A 20,429-nucleotide genomic window follows, 5' to 3' on the forward strand; every position below is an offset into this window, starting at 1 on the left:
ATTATCTTTAATATCACTTTTAGGAAAAGGTAAAGATTTATAATCTGTCACATCGGAAGTGAGAATGGTTTTGTTCCGGATGCACTGTGGGCTTTTGAGTCAAGCAAAAGTGGAGACTACCATGAGGAGATGGATGGGAAGTCATTTGAAAATTGGCTCCAAAAGATTTTACCAATATTGGAAAAAAATGCTGTAATTGTAATGGACAATGCCCCTTACCATTCCAGAAAATTGGAAAAAATTCCCATTATGGCTACAAAAAAGGCAGATATTCAAAATTGGCTTAGCTCAAAAGACATTCCCTTTGAAGAAACGATGTTAAAGGTGCAACTTTTAGAAATCGTTAAACAACATAAAGGCGAATATAATAAGTACATAGTAGATGAACTGGTAAGCAGCACAAATAGAATAGTTTTAAGGTTGCCACCATACCACTGCGAGCTCAATCCAATCGAGCTTGTATGGGCGCAAATCAAGAATTATGTTGCAGCGCATAGCACAACATTTAAATTTGCTGACATTAAAAATTTATTCCATGAAGCTACGTCTGCTGTAACCATGGAAAAATGGAAAAACTGTGTCAAACATGTAAAAGAAGAAGTGGAGCCAAAAATGTGGGAGTTGGACAATTTAATTGGGGCACAAATTGAGCCTATCATTATCAACTTTAATGATGACAGCAGTACATCAGATTCTGAAAGTTTAAGATAAAATACGGTAATTTTATAAACTTTTTTTTGTATACTTTATTTTGTTGTTATAAACTCTCGATCTTGTAAATCATTTTGATATTTAAAAAATTGGTGTACTATAATCTGTACCTGTCAGACGTCCACAAACTATATAAGGTTTTGTATTGCAGCATTAAATTTACTAGTCCGGCCCTGAACAAACATGTGTTTCCAGCATGCATTTATTTACACCAGCTGTAGCTTGAAGTTGAATTTATTTTAGAATCATTGTGAAAATGTGAGAAAAGCGTAATTAACAATAAATATAATGTGAGAAAAGCGTAATTATATTAAAATACAAAACTAACTTGGTGTCAATCAATATTTAAAAATATGTCTCAACCAACAAAATATGATACTGGTGTAAGTGTAAGTGTAAAACACCATACCATACCAAACTTGAGAATTCTCGCTGGGGATGTAGTTAGAATAATGATAATCTCTTTATCTACATTTAAAACTCTAAAACTTACCAACACTTTCTACTCTTTTTGCTTGCCTTTCTTCCTTTGAAAGTCTTTTATTTTTTGGTCTAGCCAACACTAAGTTAGAACTCTTAGCAACCTCATCATTCTAAAAAAGTTAAAAATTGTCAAAATTTTATTCAAAACGTACCTCTATATAACTCACTTGAATTAATTGTTGTAAAAGACTATTAAGTTTGGTAATAGTTTCTTTATTTTTATTTTCTGTGTCTTGTTTAGATGGTAAACCTAGATCACTATCTGAACTAGAGCTGCTACTGCTACTACTTGAACTACTGTCTTTTCCCGTACTTTTGTAGGCATATGAATACTTTTGGTGACATACTGTAAATAATAGATTTTTCTTGGATGAATTTTGCCTAAAAAATATTCATAATTAATGTTTTATAAATTTAAATATATAACATATATACCTCCATATTATGTTTAATTTATTTAAATTCATTTTTAATTCTATATATAAAAATTAATTAATCAGCATTCAATTAATTTTTTTAAAATCCATTCCATCCATTCACTCCTATCAAATTGATTGAAATTTTGAGGTTATGGTTATTCTAAATGGTTATTTCTTCTAGTTTAACAAACAGGCATTTTAAGCGACATTGACCTCCTGTACCACAGAATACATAGCATTCTGTGCCTGTTCAGAGTATATACGTCAAAAAACCTAAAGTGACAATGACAGTTATTTGTCAACTTGTTTTTTGATAAACAATAATAAACAGTTGTTAAAGCGATAAAGTGTTAAGGGTATATAATTATAATTCCGGCTTATTTTAGAGTACTTTCGTTTGTTTTTATACGATGGATGATGAAGCGGATTTGAGAAAACTAGAAGCAACATTAAAAGAATGCAGAGCGGTAAGCTTTCAATATTCATACTAATATTTGCTAATATGAAAAATAAATAATATAAAATTTCAGGAAAAACTTGACGAGTCTTATCAGGAATTCATTGATTTTGACGATAGTGAAGAGGACAATGTAAGTAAATATAGTATTGGCATTAACATACAACTAAAATAAACATGCATAATTAGTTTTCTTCTATCAATAATGGGTTTTTATACCTAACTCTTCACAGGTCATATTCATCCTTTTAATATAACGCTTTAAGAAAAAGAGTAACAACAGATACAATAAAAGAAATGATTAGAAGCGACTGTTAAAAATTATACACAAGTTTTGTACTGGAATATGACTCTCTAGAGACAGGGGCGGGCCCATTTGACTGGTACTGGTAGAAACTTATTTTTATTGTATTTTATAGGAAAATCGAAATTTTTAATTAAGTGTAAAGCTTACTGAACATCGCATTATTTATTATAGAATATTTCCTGCTGTGTTTTCAATGAGAAATTAAAATCCATAATTTCATCCCAAATTCTCATGAACAGTGGAATTTATTCAGGAATAATTTTAAGAGAGGTGTTGATATAGTGGATATAGTCTTATAAAATCATTTTATGAACTTTATCAGTATTTACAGGAGTGTTATCATCAGAAATTGGCCTTCCTAATCAGTCTTCATCTTCAATGAACCTCTTTTGAAACTTACAAGAATATTAAGCATATCTTTGTAAATTTATATTATCTCTTAACACCTTCAAATACAAGTACTTAATGAGGGCTCAATACTTTAATCATCCAATGCAGTTGACATATCTTTTTTTCAAATTCTATTGTGCAACCCTGGTATAACTTTTTGATGTAAAACTCTACTTCTAATAAATTTTCTTTGTTGCTATGGTAACACACTATATTTTGATCCATAAAACTTTATTCACCAAACCTGTCTAGGCTAAGTAGATATCAATACATCCTCCCATATACTTGTAATGACTACCATTACTTTTAAGACTTCAGTAACTAAGTAATTCTGTTTCACTTTGTTGATTTGTTCCACAAAACCAGTGCAACATCAGTTTTGTAAGTTGTCAGACCCAGTAATTGTGGGTCTGACAACTGTTATATATGATTGCTAGGTCATTTAAGATTTAAATTCCATATTTTGCCACAAAGTCTACTGCACATCCAAAGACCTACTGTAGATGAAAGTATAGCATTAAATTCATATGATTATTTATATAATTTTGACTCTAATTTTAGGTATCTAGTATACAAGAAGACTGCAGCTTTGATGACAATTATGAGTCTGTAATTTCAACTGATTACAAGTATAGTATCTTAACATCATTAACAGCAGAAGAAAAATCGGTAATAGATTCATGTGAAAACTTTGATCTTAAACACATATTGATCCTCAATAGGCAGAAGAATATGTCACTCATTGAACATTACAAGAAACTCAAAGATCTTTTAATAGAGTGTCAGAGTAATATCTTAGATATAAATACAATAATTCATGAAAAAATTTCTGATAAAAAAATGTACCCTAAATCTTCCAGATCTTGGAGATTGGGTGCACCTTATTTTAAAGACAAACTTAATTTTCCAGCACCTTTAAATGATGAAGCTTTACAAAAGAAGTTAGGTGATGAACAGAGCATTTATGATTTCATTTCAATCAAAAGATGGTCTTCACTTGAGTGTGATTCAGTTATTAGAGCTGTTAAACTAAACTATAGTATAAATACAATTACTCATATCCGAAATGAAATTAAGAAGTTAGAACTTTCCAACGATGAGAATAAAAATGAAAAAATTATGGAGTTGCAAGAGAAACAAAAACAGTTTGATGACCAGGATAATCTACCTATTCCTCCCTTGGGATCAGATGAACACATTAATTGGATAAGAGTATCTGAAGTATTTCTTAGAGGTAAAATTTTCTTTTTAAATCTTTTGACACTGAAGTAAACATATATATCATAATGAATTTGCAAATAATTTATATTTACTTTTTGTACTTAATACACACAAATCATCTTTGAGTTTGTTTGTCCTTTATCACTTTTAACCTATTGTCAATACTAATTATTCATTCTGACTTTAGTCTCAGAGTCATAATACTCACAGTAAAGTTCTATTAACCTTTTAAATGTCATTACTAGATAGGATTAAAATTTTGACTTGCAATTGAGATATGGTATCATTGGAGGTCTATGTATGGATAATATTTTGGTTATTTATATATTTATATAACCTTATGGTAAGGAATGAAGCACAGCTTATGCATCCTCTTCTCACATTTTCTACAAGGAAGGTGCATATTTTTTTGACAAACAATACATCTACCTTGAGTATCGCTTGAGTATATGATTGACTCCATCATACCTGATGTCCTGGATAACAGACGCAGTCGGCCCACCCAATCTTTGTCGAGGGACTATTTCTGCCTTCAGAAGAGCTAGTGTCACTTGTGGACGAGAAGTTAGATGAGAATATTTTCTTTGGATGTAAGTGTTGATAGAATCTGAAAGAAGCAACGACTGCCATATTCAAATCATTGGAAAACAGAACATTAGAAAAAGTTCCACCACCATTTTTTTGACTGCAATCTGGGCTGGTAGCTGCTCAACATTCGATCCAGGAGGTCAACTCCCCCCATCCCTTCGTTATATTTTCTTATTAGGTCCGGCTGAGGCACATCTTTCCTACTTTCATGTTTCACCCTTCGTTTCTCTGTGTGGACTGATTTGACTTTGAAATGACTACTTGCGACTGTAACAACAGAGTTATTCCACTTGACACAAATGACTGTTTCGTCTGAACGAAAGTTGTAAAAACCACATTGTTTTTTTTTTCATCTCCTTTGAGTTCATTAGCGGCCAATTAGCTGTACGGTTCTCGTGAATTGTTCCACAAGCTCGGACTCCTTGCTTTGCTAAATCTGTCAATAATTTGTGAGCTGTGAAAAAATTATTAAACAACACTAACTGTTGTTGGAGATTTTGAACGACGGCAAGGAGGTCATTGACAATACAAGTTCCCAGTGGCGCTGAACAATTTTCTGTTTTCCCACAATAGATTTGAGCATTGTATGACTAACCTATCTAACCTAACCATCTACTCCACAAAGCATCTATAACTTGAACCCGAATATTATAGGTTTATTTTTTATAAACATTTTAGCAGAATGGTGTCCTTGATATGGAACCATTTCTTCATCTTTGCTTAATAATTCGTGAAATATTCCAAATTGTTGAAATTGCGCCAGAAGCCTGTCATACAAAGGTTGGACCTTAGCTACTTTAGACGAAGTGAGGTTCTGATTGTCGCATGTATGTTAGTATTTTTTGATAGAGCGAAGTGTTTCTCTGCTCATAGTTTTTCCAAATAATGGAGCAGACAGATCTATCCTATCTATAGAATAATCCATGAAATTGCCTCAGTTCTTGATCAGTAATTTGAAAGGATGGATTATTCTTTTCTCGATGAGCGTACAATAATGTATGTTCTAAGATAAATCCTATAATATCTGATGTAAAAAACAGGCCAAACATTTCAAAAGGTGACTTTCCAAGGTGCTCATTTCCTACTTTTCTAGATGCAACTGATGTAGTCTTTTGAACTTCTAATTTTTAGAAAAAACGCAAAAACACGTCAATTAATATTTAAAGGAGGAGGCATTATATCATATTTAAGGTTGCTGGGAAATGCACCCTCTCACCTCCGTATAATCCCTTTATTTTTTTTTTAATAACTTTCCCCTTTTTTTATTTTATATTTGGATTCTCTTTTTTGTACTGATTTCAAAAATGTTATACATACATATATAGTGCCAGTGCCAGTTCTGAGCTGACCGTTGAATGACGGCCGAAGAGGCCATCCAAGCACTCGAAAGTAACTCAGAGCCTCGCAGCAAGACGGTTCCGCGGGAGCCCAAGGCACGGGACCGAACTCGGATCCATGAAACCCAACTCGTAAGAATTAGGCTCACTTCACCTCGCCCAGGCCCGGCACGTCAGCCATGACCCGTTTCCTCGCCAAGCCCTAGACGCCCCGATCCTCAGAGCCAATCCTTATCCCGAAGTTACGGATCCAATTTGCCGACTTCCCTTACCTACATTATTTTATCGACTAGAGGCTCTTCACCTTGTAGACCTGCTGTGGATATGGATCCGAACCGGCGCGAGCCTCCACGTGGCCCTCGCCTGGATTTTCAAGGTCCGAGGGGAAGATCTGGATACGGCTGCAACTGCGTTTCTCTTCGCGTTCCAAACCATATCTCCCTGCTAGAGGATTCCATGGAACTCGAACGCTTATACAGAAAACGTCCTTTTGGGTTACCCCGACGATCTCTTTCCGCCGCCGGGCGAAAGTATATATATATATATATATATATATATATATATATATATATATATATATATATATATATAATATATTTCAGTATTCCTTATCTGATCTAATTTTGTACATCCCTTGATGTTTCTAAGAAATATTATTTTTGGTGCCTGGATTCGTAACATGTGTGTCTGTTTTATTATCTATGTATGCCTCACAACCATACAAAAGTGTTAGTACGACCATTGTCTTAAAAATCTTTAATTGATTATCTTTTCTGCATTTATTACCTAACGTTATTGTTATTGTGCTACACATTCTATTAAACATTGCTAGCTTATTTTCTGTCACGTTCAAATCCGTATGATATATCACATTCTAAGTATTTAAAGTTTGTTCCAGGCCGGCATTATCAATACAGATTTTTAATATGACAGTTTCCTTGTTTTGGAAGGCCATGACTTTTGTTTTGGTTTTGGAAATTTCACAGCTGTATTTTTTGACATCACTGTTTTTCAGTGTAGAACTTAATAACCAAGTGTATTTGACCAGTAACCAGTAACACATAGTTTGAAAACATTTATATCGTAGCGATATCAATTGTTTGGTATGTACAAACGTACAAAAAGATAAACGTCCATCAAATGCTATAATACTGTGATCAACGCAAACGATGTCCTCAGGCACCTACGAAGTTTTAAATTTACTTTGAAGCAGATCGGGAACTTCAGATTTTTTGTACAGCCTTAGCAGGCTTTACAAGCCTCTACAGGCTTAGAAGTAGTGTGAATCGTGCCCAAAAAACTTTCGAAAGTATTCTTGTTATGCATTTGGGTATTGAGTTTTGAAGGGTGAGCCTTATGGACAAATAATCTAGTAAATTACGTATGTGCAGAAGATACATGTACATCAAAACAATAGTAAATTTACGGGTTTCTATGGGATTTTATCATTTAAGGGGAATAATAAACCTATTTATACATAATAAAGTGATGAAACAACCTATGGAAGCTTTTGCCACTTTTTCAGGAGGGTAACCAGTATTTGTTGGCTGAACATCGAATGATATTCTTTACCCATTAACAGGCTCTCATTTTGTTCTTCCGATCAATCGAGTAAGGTACAACGTCAGCAGAATCATCTTCACAGTCGGAAAAGTTTCCACCTATGTTTGAATCAGGAATGTCAGGAGTCGCCTTCGGACGTTTTGCTTAAATTACTTTTATCCAGCAAAACAATTTGATCTTGCACCTGTCATTTGAGAAGACAGTATATTCATCCCCAGCAATGGACATATACGTACAACCACATCTGAAAGGTTTTCAGTGTCCAATGTGAGTTCCTTTACAGTTAAATATCTTCTAAAAATAATTCTCTTACATTCAGTTCTGGAATAAAAGAAAATTCCTCTATATAAAAAAACTCTGAACATAAACAGACACACATCAAATAAATTCCTATGTGTAAATATGTGTTCCCATTGGTGAAAATATGTAAAATTTTATTATGAATCCACTCTACCACTGGTGATAGGTAAAACCTCAGTAAATCGAGCCAAACATACAGTTACATAATTAGTTAATTAAATATTTTGATTAAAAGCTAATACATTTACTATGAACCCAAAAAAAAACTGGTCCCAGAATTTAAAATACAAATGTCGACCGGTGGGCACGTGGACTCAAAGTGTTAATAAAATACGAATTTTGTTTTAGATAAACATTCTGACTTCGAATGTCGTTCAATGTGGCATATGTTCCTTCACCCTAATCTAAATAAGTCACCTTGGGGCTCCGAAGAAACTAAAAAAATGTTAAATTTAGTTCAAAAGTACAAACGTCAAAACTGGATTGCGATAGCAAAAGAACTTGGAACTAACAGGACTTGCTTCGGAGTTTTTATTAATTACATTAACAATTTCCACAATACACTAAAAAAGGGAGGATTTACACGTGCGGAAGATAAAAAATTAGTAAATTTGGTGAGAAAATTTAGGTAAGACTTTAATCTTAAGAATATGCATTATTTATTACTATTACCTTCTGGTTCTTAATATTTTGAGACCTGTTTTATCATCGACTTGATTTTTATCTCTGTTATGTGACCATCTTTTCCCCGCAAGTCCCTTTGAACTTTTTTCCTTTTAATGATCAATTATATTTTTCTGATTCTCCACTAGTCTGTATCTCTCGTCAGCATTTTGTGCATTATATTTATGGTACTTTGACGGGTTTAAGAATGACACTAAAATTCTCTTGTTATAACTCGTTAGTAATTGTTTCTATGAGAAAAACCAGGAAAAACGCATCATACTATTTCGAGATGGTAAATATTTGGTCTTACATCTAGTTTACTCTCAATATTAACATCAAACTCTTACATGTATGTGTTTTAAAACATAAGTGATCTTCGTATAATATTAACTTATATAGTGGTATTTTTTTATTGGTTTCTTCATGAATTTATAATTCTATAGGAATATTGTAATGGAATAGGCCTAACTACAGATTTATATTTGCGCGTCTAAATATGTCAAATAGTTTAGCAAATGCAATAATTTAAACAATTAAATTGTTAACAACAAATTATCTGACGGGATTTCAGCCTCGTACCTTCAAAAAATCGAATCTACGCACCAAAAAACATAAAAAAAACGTCAATGTACCTAGGGGACATAAAAGTGCATACTCAACCCCCCTAGCTCCTAGACTATATTTATATATTTCATATTTACATATTATGCATCATCATCAGTGGCATTACAGCTCGTTATGAGCCAAAGCCTTCTTCAGAACAATCTTCCATTCGCCCCTGTCTCTGGCAACTCTTCCCCATGCTTTAACTCCGATGGATTTTAGATCATCCTCTATGTTATCTTGATACCTAAGTTTTGGTCTTTCTCTGGCTCGTCTTCCCACTGGTCCTCTTCGGTCGAAAATTTTTCTGATCGTTGCATCTTCATCTCGCCTAATTACATGTCCTATCCATCGAAGGCGTGCTAATTTAATACATTTTACAACGTCAGGTTCCCAAAAACTTCTGTATAACTCAAAGTTGTAGCGCCTACGCCACAAACCGTCTTCTTGGACTCTATATATTTTCCTTAGAATTTTTCTCTCGAAACGTTTAAGCAATTCTTGGTCGTTCTGTGTAAGTGACCACGTTTCTTACCCGTATGTTAACACTGGCCTATTAGTGTTTTATATATGGTAACTTTAATTTTTCTGGGTAGTTTTGGGGCCATATGTTTCCTCAAGTCATAATAGCACTTATTGGCAAGCAGTTTAATTTCTTCGCTGACATTGTTGTCTTTGGTCAGTAGCGAGCCCAGGTAGACGAAGGTGTCCACACCTTCCAGTTCCAGATCATCGATTAATAGCAGTAGCGCACCTAGAATTTGCCTTTGGGGGGGGGGGGGTTTTGGTTGGTCACCAAAATTTTTTTTATGATGTTACCTCCATTTTGAGTCCTTAAAATGTGTAAGTAACAGTGTCGGAATAGGGTCCTGGGGGGGTTTTAACCCCCAAAACTCCCCCCTCGGTGCGCCACTGATTAATAGTCTAGGTATCTGGTTGCCTGATCTAGTACAATACATATAATTGGTTTTCTGTGCGTTTATTTATCCCATTCTCAGTGCAGACGCCCTTAGTGATCGAAAGATTCTGTGGACCTAGTAATAATGTCTATGTCATCTGCATATCCTACCACTTGTACAGATTTATTAAAGATGGTGCCATTCGTATTAATATGGCACTCCCGAATTACTTTTTCTAGTGCAAGGTTAAATAAGAGACGACAGTTCATCTCCCTGTCTCAGTCCATTTTTACAATGGAAGGGTCTTGAAAAGTCGTTTTGGATTCTGACTACACTCTCTACGCCTGTGAGTGTAAGTTCCGTTAGTTGAACAAGATGAAGCGGCATTTGAAATCCACGAATAATTGGTGGGTGTCGATTCCGAACTCGAGCGTTTTCTCAAGAATCTGCCTGACTGTGAAGATTTGATCCGTTGTTGATTTATTGGGTCGGAAACCGCGAAACCGCACTGGTAGTTTCCAACTATTTGTTCAGCATAGAGGATCAATCTTCTGTACAATACGTTGGACAATACTTTATATGCCACGTTAAGTAGGATGATGCCTCTATAATTATCACACACCATCATATCTCTCTTTTTGTGAAGAGAGTGCATTACACCTAATTTCCAGTCCGCGGGCGTTTCCTTCCATGGTAGATTTCGGTTTCTAATTTATGTATGTGTTTAAAAAGGGTATCACCACCATTTTTAAAGAGTTTGGCAGGAATATTGTCCAAACAGGGGGCTTTGTTATTTTTCAGTTTTGAAATGGCTTCTCTAATTTCTTCTTCGGTGGGGGAGGCTCTTGAGCGGTTTCGTCCATTTCAGGCAAAGTAATTTCTATTTGGTTTTTTTCACGACTGTCGCTAGTTCTTCAAAATAATTCGCTCACCTGTTTAGTATCTGTTCTTTGGTACTAATTATGGAACCATCTCTGTCTTTACATGCTGTTATTCTGGGTTTGAATTCTTTTCTGCAGCTGTTTATCTTATGGTTGAATTTTCGCGGATCTTTTCTATTGTGGTGGTTAACAATCTCGTTTAGAGCGTTTTCGTAAGGCTCTTCTTTTTCCTTCTAAACGTCCTTTTTTCTTCTCGTCTAAGATTTTCATAGTCTTCCAGCTTTGATCTCGTTCTGCGCTGCTGAAGTCTCTTATATGCTTCATTTTTCTGTTGGTTAATGGATCTACATTCTTCGTCAAACCAATCTTCTTTTATTTTAGCCTGGTTAGGTTTTAAAAAGCCTTTAGCCGCTGTATGGATAGCTTCCTTGCATTTGGTCCAGTGTTCTTCTAGACTAAAATTTTCCTGTAGTTATCCCTAGCGTCTCCAGATTTTAGCACATCAGTATTATATTTCGTAGATTTTGTGCTCTGGCCTTTCTTAGCGTTTGATATACGAGCCCTGAGTTTTGTTCTTACAAGGTAGTAGTCAGAGTCTATATTAGCACCTCTACATGCTCTTACATCTAGTACGTCCGAGAAATGTCGACTATCAATTTAGTACATGGTCAATTTGGTTTTTTGTTTGACCTTATGGTGATTGCCATGTGGCTTTGTGGATATTTTTGTGAGGAAAACATGTACTTACTACCACCATTCTCAATGATGCTGCGAGGTCAATCAGGCGTAAACCATTTTGGTTGCTGACAGCATGAAGACTATGCTCGCCGATCGTGGGTCGGTAAATAGTCTCTTGGCAGACTTTAGCGTTAAAATCACCAATAATAATTTTTATGTCGTTGTTCTGACATTGTCGGTAAGTGCTTTCCAGTTTCTCGTAAAATATGTCCTTCTCCTCGTCTTCTTTATCTTTAGTGGTAGCATGGATATTGATAATGCTGTAATTAAAGAACCTGCCTTTAATTCGGATTCTACATATTGGATCGAAAGCTATGACTTCTGATTTAAATCGTTTATTCAGTATGAATCTCACGCCAAAAATATGATTATTTTTATCTCCGCTGTACTAGAGAGTGTAGTCTTTTTTTCTAGGCTAGCACTACCTGTCCACCTGATTTCTTGAAGTGCTATAATGTCTGCTGAATATTCATTAAGTGCATTGGACAGACTTCTTAGTTTACCTGCACTATATAGCGTACGCACATTCCAAGTAAATAAACCAAGATCATTAACCTTATCATTAACCTTATTTAGTTTGCCAAGTCGTCGACAAAAAAATCCGTCCGGCTGATTGTTTTGAAGTTTCCGTAAGAGAATAATTTTTACAGAAGGGGGGTGTTAACCCACCGCCCAAACCCCAACCTGGAGGACCAATTCACCCGCTCTTGTCAGTTGCCGAACCAACCTTCCACCCGGGTTGGATACAGGATCTCCAGTTGGGTTGCTCGGTTTAACAGGGGACACCAACGTGAAGGTGAGAGTCGGATTTGAGTAGAAGAGGCTAAGTGAAGTAAACTGGAATCAACTCCATATTTTCGCATCCTACTCCTTTGTTCCCCACATATTATGCATATGTAATTGGAATTGTATTTCCTTTTTTTTTTCTTTTAAGAATTGTAAAATTTTTGTTCTTTGACATTATTGTTATTATAGCATGTCAATAAGAAGTACATTTTTTCTATATTTTTTTTTAAATATTATTTATACTCACTACAATATGATGTTTGAAAGTCAATTTAAAACATATAAATCTAACGACAAATGCGTTTAATAATCTATATTTTCTCCAGCAGCATTAATTACAGCTTGACATCTCTTTGGCATACTTAAAATTAAATTATCAATTTCGCTTTGAGGCAATAGAATCCATTCCTGTGTAAGATCGTGAAGACTTTGTTTAGTATGGACATTGTGCAGATAAGGAGCAAACCATTTCTGAAACATATCCCATACATGCTCGATGGTATTAAGATCTGGCGATTGTGCTGGCCACGATAAAAGTGTAATATCCACATTACCAAACCAATCTCTTACTGTTGCCGCAGTATGTGGCCTTGTATTATCTTGCTTGTAACGCGGTATTATCTTGCTTGTAATCAGGACTTGCAGCAGTAGCAAATGGAAGGATACCAGGTTCTACGATATAATGAACCAGTTCAAGCTGTACCCTCTGTATGAGATGCCACTGGACAGGAAGCTTGAGGTTACCCTCAAGAGGGCGAGAGTGCAGTGGGACGCCGAAACTGAGCGAGCTGTACTTTTTACCGTAGACGAACTCAACGAAGCGTTGTGTCCCCTAAAGACACAAAAGGCTCCGGGACTCGATGGAATACCACCAGAAGCGGTAAAACACATTGGCAGTATGTAGCAGAGGTGGCATTTGGAACACATGAATCTACTGGTTGAAACTCAGTGATTTCCGGCAAATTGGAATATTTCGAGGTATGTACTATTCCCAAAGTGGGAAGACAAGTCTCGACCTGTTTGTCTTCTGTCGTGCATAGGTAAATTATACGAGAGGCTTCCAAGAGGATGAATAGACACAGTGATTGAAGAGTCAGGCAGTATGGTTTCAGAAAGAACAGGAGCACGGTGGATGCGCTGATGGAAGTCTTCCGGGAGGCGCGGGGTGGGCCCATCTCTAGGACTCACCAGAGGTGGGCAATCCTACTATCTCTTACTTTCAAAAAATGTTTTATCAGTTTTTGTTCATAATACATAAATAACTATTATATTTTAGAGTAGGAGAATACATACCATGGACAAAAATTGCGAGACACTTTAAATACAGGGAAAGATCACAGTTACATCATAGGTTTAAATACTTTTTGAACCAGGTTGATAAAAAACAAGGAAAGTTTTCAATGGCCGAAGATTGCATGATTTTATTATGTGTAGAAAAATTTGGAATGGCCTATCATAAAGTTGCAGAATATTTGAAGGATAGATCTCGTAGTCAAATACGAACTAGGTAAGTTTTTAACCGTTTTGTAATTCGAAATTATTTTTCGCATTACATGAAGTTTGTTAATATCATCCATGTGATATACTAAAAATGGAATCTATGAATAAATATTTGAGTCCAAAGTAGTAGTAGTGGGTTTTTGTATTGTTCTAAGGTCGTGAAAAAGTGGAAAATAATAATAGCGTGACGCTTATAGTCCAATCGTCAGAGAGTTTACCCCTAAAAATTATACGAACAAGCTGAATTTTGCAGAGAATATTAATTTTGGGACCCCAAAAAAGATGCAAAAAAGTTTAACACTTTTACCCTTGGTCTTCCCCCTCGCAGTGTGTAAAAACGCAAAAAAAATCGATTTACCAAGAATCTGTACACCGTAGAAAAGAATATGTTAAATAAAAATGTAGCTGAGATAATTGTAAACAAAAATGTTTACAAGCATTTTTGTGTAGCATGAACCGTTCTCTTAGAAACAACGCTTGAAGGGACCGTCGATTTTGCATCTGTTACAAGTGCGAAATCAATGTTCAATAAAATTTTTATCAACGGGATGGTAAAAATTCGATATCTTTTGATCCAAATGTCCTATCGACAAAAATCAAGATGCGTTTTAAAGGCAAGGAGTGCAGCTTTTGTACGTAGTTTTTGTATTATGCCGAGAATAAACCCAGTTTTTTTTAAAGTGTTAAATAAATTAACGTGGCGCGATTTTTGCCATTTTTTACGATTCTCATGAAATCAATAAAATTGATCACTGTCATTTACCAGTTCTAGTAAAATTTCCATTTTTAGAGATCAATTTTTAAAACATTTGACATACAATTTCAATTCTGAGTTGTGGTAACTGTCGCCAGACTGACCAATCACGACGCAGATTTCACTTTGGCCGGCCAATCACAATCAGCGTTGTCATTGGCCTCCCGGCGGAAGATTGCTGCGAATTTGCAAACACGAAGTGTATAAAAAGGCAGCACATCTTCCGATCGGGATCTAGTTGTCTACATCACTATTCATCACGATTCTGCGTTTTATTATTATCTGAGTGAACATTTCTTCGATTTAAGAAAACGTCGAAGTGAAAACGATTCCAAAGCTCTTTAGTGTTTGAATGAATACGAAGCCATGCGGCTACGACATCATTCGAACCACAAGAGGTACAGGAACCGGCGATTGTTGACTGACGGTCTGCCCTTTTGTCGAGGTAAAGAAAAGTCTGGTAACGGACTTATAATTACCGCAGAAGCCGGCTAGCAGCTCGGAGAGAACGTTCCCTGGCCAGATAGACACGATCTTTGAAATAGGAAAAAGACAGGGTGTCTTATGGCTATTTCGGATCGTGTCGAACTGACACAGCGTTCCACTAGTCCACTGACGGCCAGGAGTAAATAAAAGCCCCAAGTGGGCATGACATTGCTTCTCACTAGGTGGTCGAGCTGCGGTAACACTTCGCTGCCAGAAACCTTACAGAAATACTGCCGACGTTCCTGTACCTCTCGAGCTCTCGAGGAGTGTAAACGTGGCCACACGGCGAGGTGTGAGGTGCCGGCATCTATGTAAGACTCAAGGCATACACTGTGCCCAGAATACTAAACAAATATTCATGTAAGACAAATTAATGTAAGAAATAAACCTCAAACTGTTTAAGTATTCTGGCTGTTTAAGTATTCTTGTCGACCACAAAGTCCCCGGTAAACTTCTCGCTAAGTGGAAGCCTAGATCACATAAACTCCACGAACACCATCCACGGAGACCATCCAGAAACTCCGAATACCTCGGAGGATGCTACGGCCGTACGACAACAAATATGAGGCATTTGAAATATGAATAAAAAACGCAGAGTTTTATGTTTTACATTACAAACGATCACACTTCACGGAAAATACATTTAAGAAGACTGTTTTGAGTGTAGTTTATTGCAGAAGTTTTATTCTTTTAAAAAACGTACTAGTTTAATTAAAAAAAAGTTTTAAATGTTTTAGATCTTTTGTTGTGTGAAAGTTAAAATCCAGCGTTTTTTAAGCATATTTCAAATGTCTTACATTTGTTTCCAAAACTGAAAACTAAAATGTCATGCTTTAGGTTTTAAAGGTTAGGGTCTAGAAATTGAAACTTTATAGTGGCCAATCAATAAAAGGGATAAATTGTATTGATCTCGTGCGAATCATAAAAAATGGCAAAAATCGCGACACGTTTATTTATTTAACACCTGTATAAAATCTGAGTTTATTTGCGGCAAAATACAAAAACTGCATACGAAAGCTGAACTCTTTACCTTTAAAACGCATCCTGATTTTTGTCAATAGGTCACTTGAATCAAAAGATATACAAAGTTTACCGTCGAGCTGATACAAATTTTATTGAATATGATTTCGCACGCGTAACTGACATGCAAAATCGACGGTCGCTTCAAGCGTTGTTTCTAAGAGAACGGTTCATTATACACAAAAAATGCTTATAAACATTTTCATTTAAAATTATCTTAGCTACATTTTTTATTTGAAACATTTTTTTCTACGGTGTGCAGATTCTTGGTAAAGCGATTTTTTTGCGTTTTTACCTCCATACGCGGGGGTTTTAGGGGAAAGCCCAGGGGTAAAAATGGTAAATTTTTTGCTTTTTTTGGGGTGCTAAAATTAATATTCTCGGCAAAATTCAGCTTGTACGTATGATTTATAGAGGTTCAGTGTCATTTTCGTCTCTGAAGACTGGAGTATTAATAGTTAATTTAATTTTCAGCAAATTAACAAATCCGTGGGTTAACTCAATTAAATTTCCTATTATTCAATAAATCTAACGATATTTGCGGTCTGCATTAATTCATCCAGCTCATAGTTAATTTTTATTCTTTACGAACCATCACTACAATGCGTTGGTCCAAATATCTTTCTTAATATTTTGCGATCAAATATTCTCATTTGATTTTTATCAGTGGTTGAAAGATTCCACGTTTCACATCTATATGTAACCACTAGCCTAATTACTATTTTGTAGATTTTAAGCTTAAATGTACGATTCAGTTACTTACTTTTCATTGAGTCTGTGTATGCATAAAAGCACTTATTATCGCTAGAAATCCGTGCTTGTATTTCTTGACTGACGTTGTTGCTGTCATTTATTATTGAGCCTAGGTAGGGAAAGGTGGATGCATATTCGTAGGTATGGTTGTCTACCTGCAGATTCTCATGTCGATTTGACTTTGTGCACTTCATATATTTTGTTTTTCTTTTATTTATATTTAGATCAAATGCAGCGGCTTGCCGTTTCAAATCTATAGCTTTATCACTTAATACCTTTCTATTGCGGATATTAAGGTAACATCATCAGCATGTGCGCATATTTGAGTGGATCTTATATTAATACAGCCGTTCATATCTTTTTTTGTAATAGCTTCCAAAATAAGATTAAAGTGTGTTGTTGATAATGATTAATTGTGCATAATTCCATTTTCAATATCAAATGCCTTTGTCATATCTTCATCTATTCTCACCATGGCTTTGGAAACCTGCAAAAATTGTATTCATAAGTTTAACTAACTTTTTCGGCATTCCTAACATGGATAGTTATTTCAACATTTTTTGTCTATATACTCCATCAAACGCCTGTTGAAATCAATATATAAGTTGTAAATCGGTATGTTATATTCAGCACATTTTTCATGTATACCTCTTAACATATGTATTTGGTCTATAGTTGACCTCTTTGGTCTGAAACCACATTGATATTCATCAATATTTCTTCCTAAAATGATTCAAGGCGGCTGTATATAATTCATGATAATACCTTGTAAGCGACATTTAACACAGTTATGCCCCTATAATTTTCGCAGAGTCGTTTGTCTCCCTCCTCGTACATAGGAAATATGATTCCTACTTTCCAATCCTCTGGGATGACTTCTAGTGTCCATATGCGGCAGATTAGTTTATGGATGCAGTTCTGCAGTTATTCCATCTGTGCCAGGCGGTCTGTTATTTTTCACGTATATAGTTTCTTTCAATGTTGGTTCCTCAACTAGTTGTTCTGCTGTGTGACGAATTATTTCTTCTTTTTGGTTTTGTTCTTTTTCTGGGTTTAAGAGGCCTTGAAAATGCTACTTCAACCTTTTCATTAGTTTCTTTTTCTCGCTGATAATTGTCCCGTTTTTGTTCTTGCACACTGTTGTTCTTGTCACGTGTCCTTGAGGGTATCGCTTGGTTTCCTTGTAAAAATTCCTAGTCTATCTTATTTTATTATAGTTTGTAATTTGTTGTATTTTCTATTTAACATTCCTCTCTTTTTCTTTCTACGTATTCTCCTTGCTCCCTCCTTAGTTCTTCATATACTTTATTGTATTCAATCGGGAATTCCTTTGTAGATATTTCTGTCTAGCTGTATTTTTGCTGTTTATTACTTGTTGTCAGTCTTGGTCAAACCTTCCTCGTTTCTTTTGTTTGATGTTTTGTCTAATATTTCCTTTGCTGTATTGGTAATTCTCTTTCATTTAATATTAGCTTTATTTTCTGCTGGTACTGATGCTTCTGCTTATGCTTTTTAAACATATATGTGTTCAGTTTTCTTTGTTTGGCACCTTTCTCTTTTCTTACCATCATACTCTTTGTTTTATCTTCAATATGACCACGAAATGATCCGAATTGCAATGTGTGCCTCTATAAGATCTAACATCTGATTATCATCAATTTGATTAAATTTATTAGAACTAGGTATGATCCAGGTTCCTTTATGAATACTTTTGTGGGGAAAACACGTAATAAATACTCTGAGTTTATTTTCAATTACCAACTGTGCCTCTCTTATACCGTTGTTGCTGGTAATATCATGTAAGCTCTGTTTACCAAAGAATTCTGCATATATTGTCTTTTTTCTTTAACTTGGCGTTCATATCACCCAGGACAATAACTGCATCTCCTTTTTGCACGTTTTCACATTCTACTTGTAATTAGTTGTAGAATTGATCGGTTACTAGTTCATCTGCTATTTCTGCTGAGGCATGGATATTAATAATTGTAATATTATGAAATTTATTCCTTAAGCGTATTTTACCTATTCTTTCATTAACTGCAGTGAAACTCAATATCGACCTGCGGCATTTATGGTTTACCATAAAACCTCCTCCAAAGTCGTCTTGTCTTTCTGCTCCACAGTAGTATAAACTGTAGTCTTTATTATTTATGCATCCATGCCCTTTAAATCTAATTTCTTGGAGAGCGGCTATGCCTACTTCGTATTTCTGTAGTTCCTGGGTAATGCTTTGTATTTTGCCTGTCTGCAGCATGGTTTGGACATTCCAGGTACCCAATTGGAATTCCATCATTAAGTCCTTATTCCGTAGCTTTGGTCGTTGTCCGTTAGCGTGTCCGGTTTGTACGTTGTTCATAGCATTCGTGATAGCTGAGTTTATAGTTTGCTGGCTGCTGGCTATAGTTTCTGAACCAGCCTCGGTTTACTCCGGTTATAGTAGCTAGAAATTTCTTCCAGACTAACGGTGTTAAGTTGTGTGTTAGGTTAGGGTTATACGACCCATGTTCGGTCAGGAGTTGGGGAATAGGAATAAGGGTTTAACACAGCATGAGGGCTGCTCCATTCAGTCGCCTTTTAAGACAAGCAGGAGAAAGTATAGGGATATTCTTCTTTGGTAGCCCGCGCCCCACACGGGGGTCTTAATGGAATTACATTTTCTTAATTTTTGGTGTTACAGTTATTCCACTGATACTCGGTTGTCAGAACCTCGTTTGTGAACAAGGTTCACCAACGTGAAGATGAGGTTGACTTTTGAGTAGAAGATGGTATTTGAGACTCATCATTATCCCAATAAAATCCCACTGCGCTTCGACTAGCAGCGATAAAAATCCTGGATAAAATCTCCACTAGAAGACTTTTAATCACTGATAAACCACATCAGTGTTTGGAATCACCAAACCCTGGTAACAACTCTCCTGTAGGCCGACGAAACGTGGTCCCATAAACTCACGTACGATGTAAGAAAACCAGTAGATTTTCAGAATCGTATAACCATAAACCATTTATGGTGAGAAGAATGTAGAAGAAATTGGACGCATCCAACAAGTAAACCCATTTACTTATATGAAGAACGAAAAGTTACAATAAATAAAAAAGAAAAAAACAATGTACAATGGATTTTCTCCATATCCAATTTTCGACTGTTTTAAACAACAACTAATAGAAGACAGAAAATCCTTTCTTAGTGGTCTGTAGAAAGTAATCAACATTCCGTTTTTTTTTACAGAAAAAAACGATGTGTAGAATGTTTCTCTGGATCTGCAGAGGTCTGCGTAAAATTCTTTAATCATCGTTAGTAGTTCGTTTTTGTTCGTAGTTGTGTCTCCTGCTCTGCTTTTTTAGCTTGTTGACTTGAATTTTTCCGTTTTGTATGGTTATTCTTCAAACCTTCTAGCTTTTATTTTATTCTATAAAATTGTTTAATTACTTCTTCTTCTAATAAGTTCTTCTTTGTTAATATTATTATCCTTTTCCATCTGTCGTTTTTTTTTAATGTGGGATTTTGTTGGCTTAACAATGAGGGATTTTGTTAACAATAATTTGTTTGAGCCTATTGCAATTTCTTGA

The 20,429-nt window shown here is 35.4% G+C and overlaps 2 protein-coding genes across 2 annotated transcripts in view; one reads left to right on the forward strand and one right to left on the reverse strand.

The window, feature by feature from the left end:
- LOC140437072 (small ribosomal subunit protein mS31-like) overlaps positions 1-1,787 on the reverse strand; it is a 32,053-nt gene extending 30,266 nt beyond the window's left edge. Inside the window, exons 1-3 of the mRNA XM_072526324.1 lie at positions 1,630-1,787; positions 1,362-1,575; positions 1,205-1,304 (exon numbers count right to left, since the gene is read on the reverse strand). Coding sequence (XP_072382425.1) covers positions 1,205-1,304; positions 1,362-1,575; positions 1,630-1,661 — 346 coding nt within the window. The 5' untranslated portion in view covers positions 1,662-1,787. The remainder of the gene's footprint in view (positions 1-1,204; positions 1,305-1,361; positions 1,576-1,629) is intronic.
- A 98-nt stretch (positions 1,788-1,885) lies between these two features.
- The window catches only part of Pbp95 (proximal sequence element A Pbp95), a 33,980-nt gene continuing 15,436 nt past the window's right edge, over positions 1,886-20,429 (forward strand). The window contains exons 1-5 of the mRNA XM_072526323.1: positions 1,886-2,080; positions 2,144-2,203; positions 3,329-4,001; positions 8,125-8,404; positions 13,626-13,856. Of these exons, the coding sequence (XP_072382424.1) occupies positions 2,024-2,080; positions 2,144-2,203; positions 3,329-4,001; positions 8,125-8,404; positions 13,626-13,856 (1,301 nt within the window). The 5' untranslated portion in view covers positions 1,886-2,023. The remainder of the gene's footprint in view (positions 2,081-2,143; positions 2,204-3,328; positions 4,002-8,124; positions 8,405-13,625; positions 13,857-20,429) is intronic.

This window comes from Diabrotica undecimpunctata, chromosome 3, assembly GCF_040954645.1.
Source record: "Diabrotica undecimpunctata isolate CICGRU chromosome 3, icDiaUnde3, whole genome shotgun sequence".
In the NCBI taxonomy this organism is placed as follows: Eukaryota; Metazoa; Arthropoda; class Insecta; order Coleoptera; family Chrysomelidae; genus Diabrotica; species Diabrotica undecimpunctata.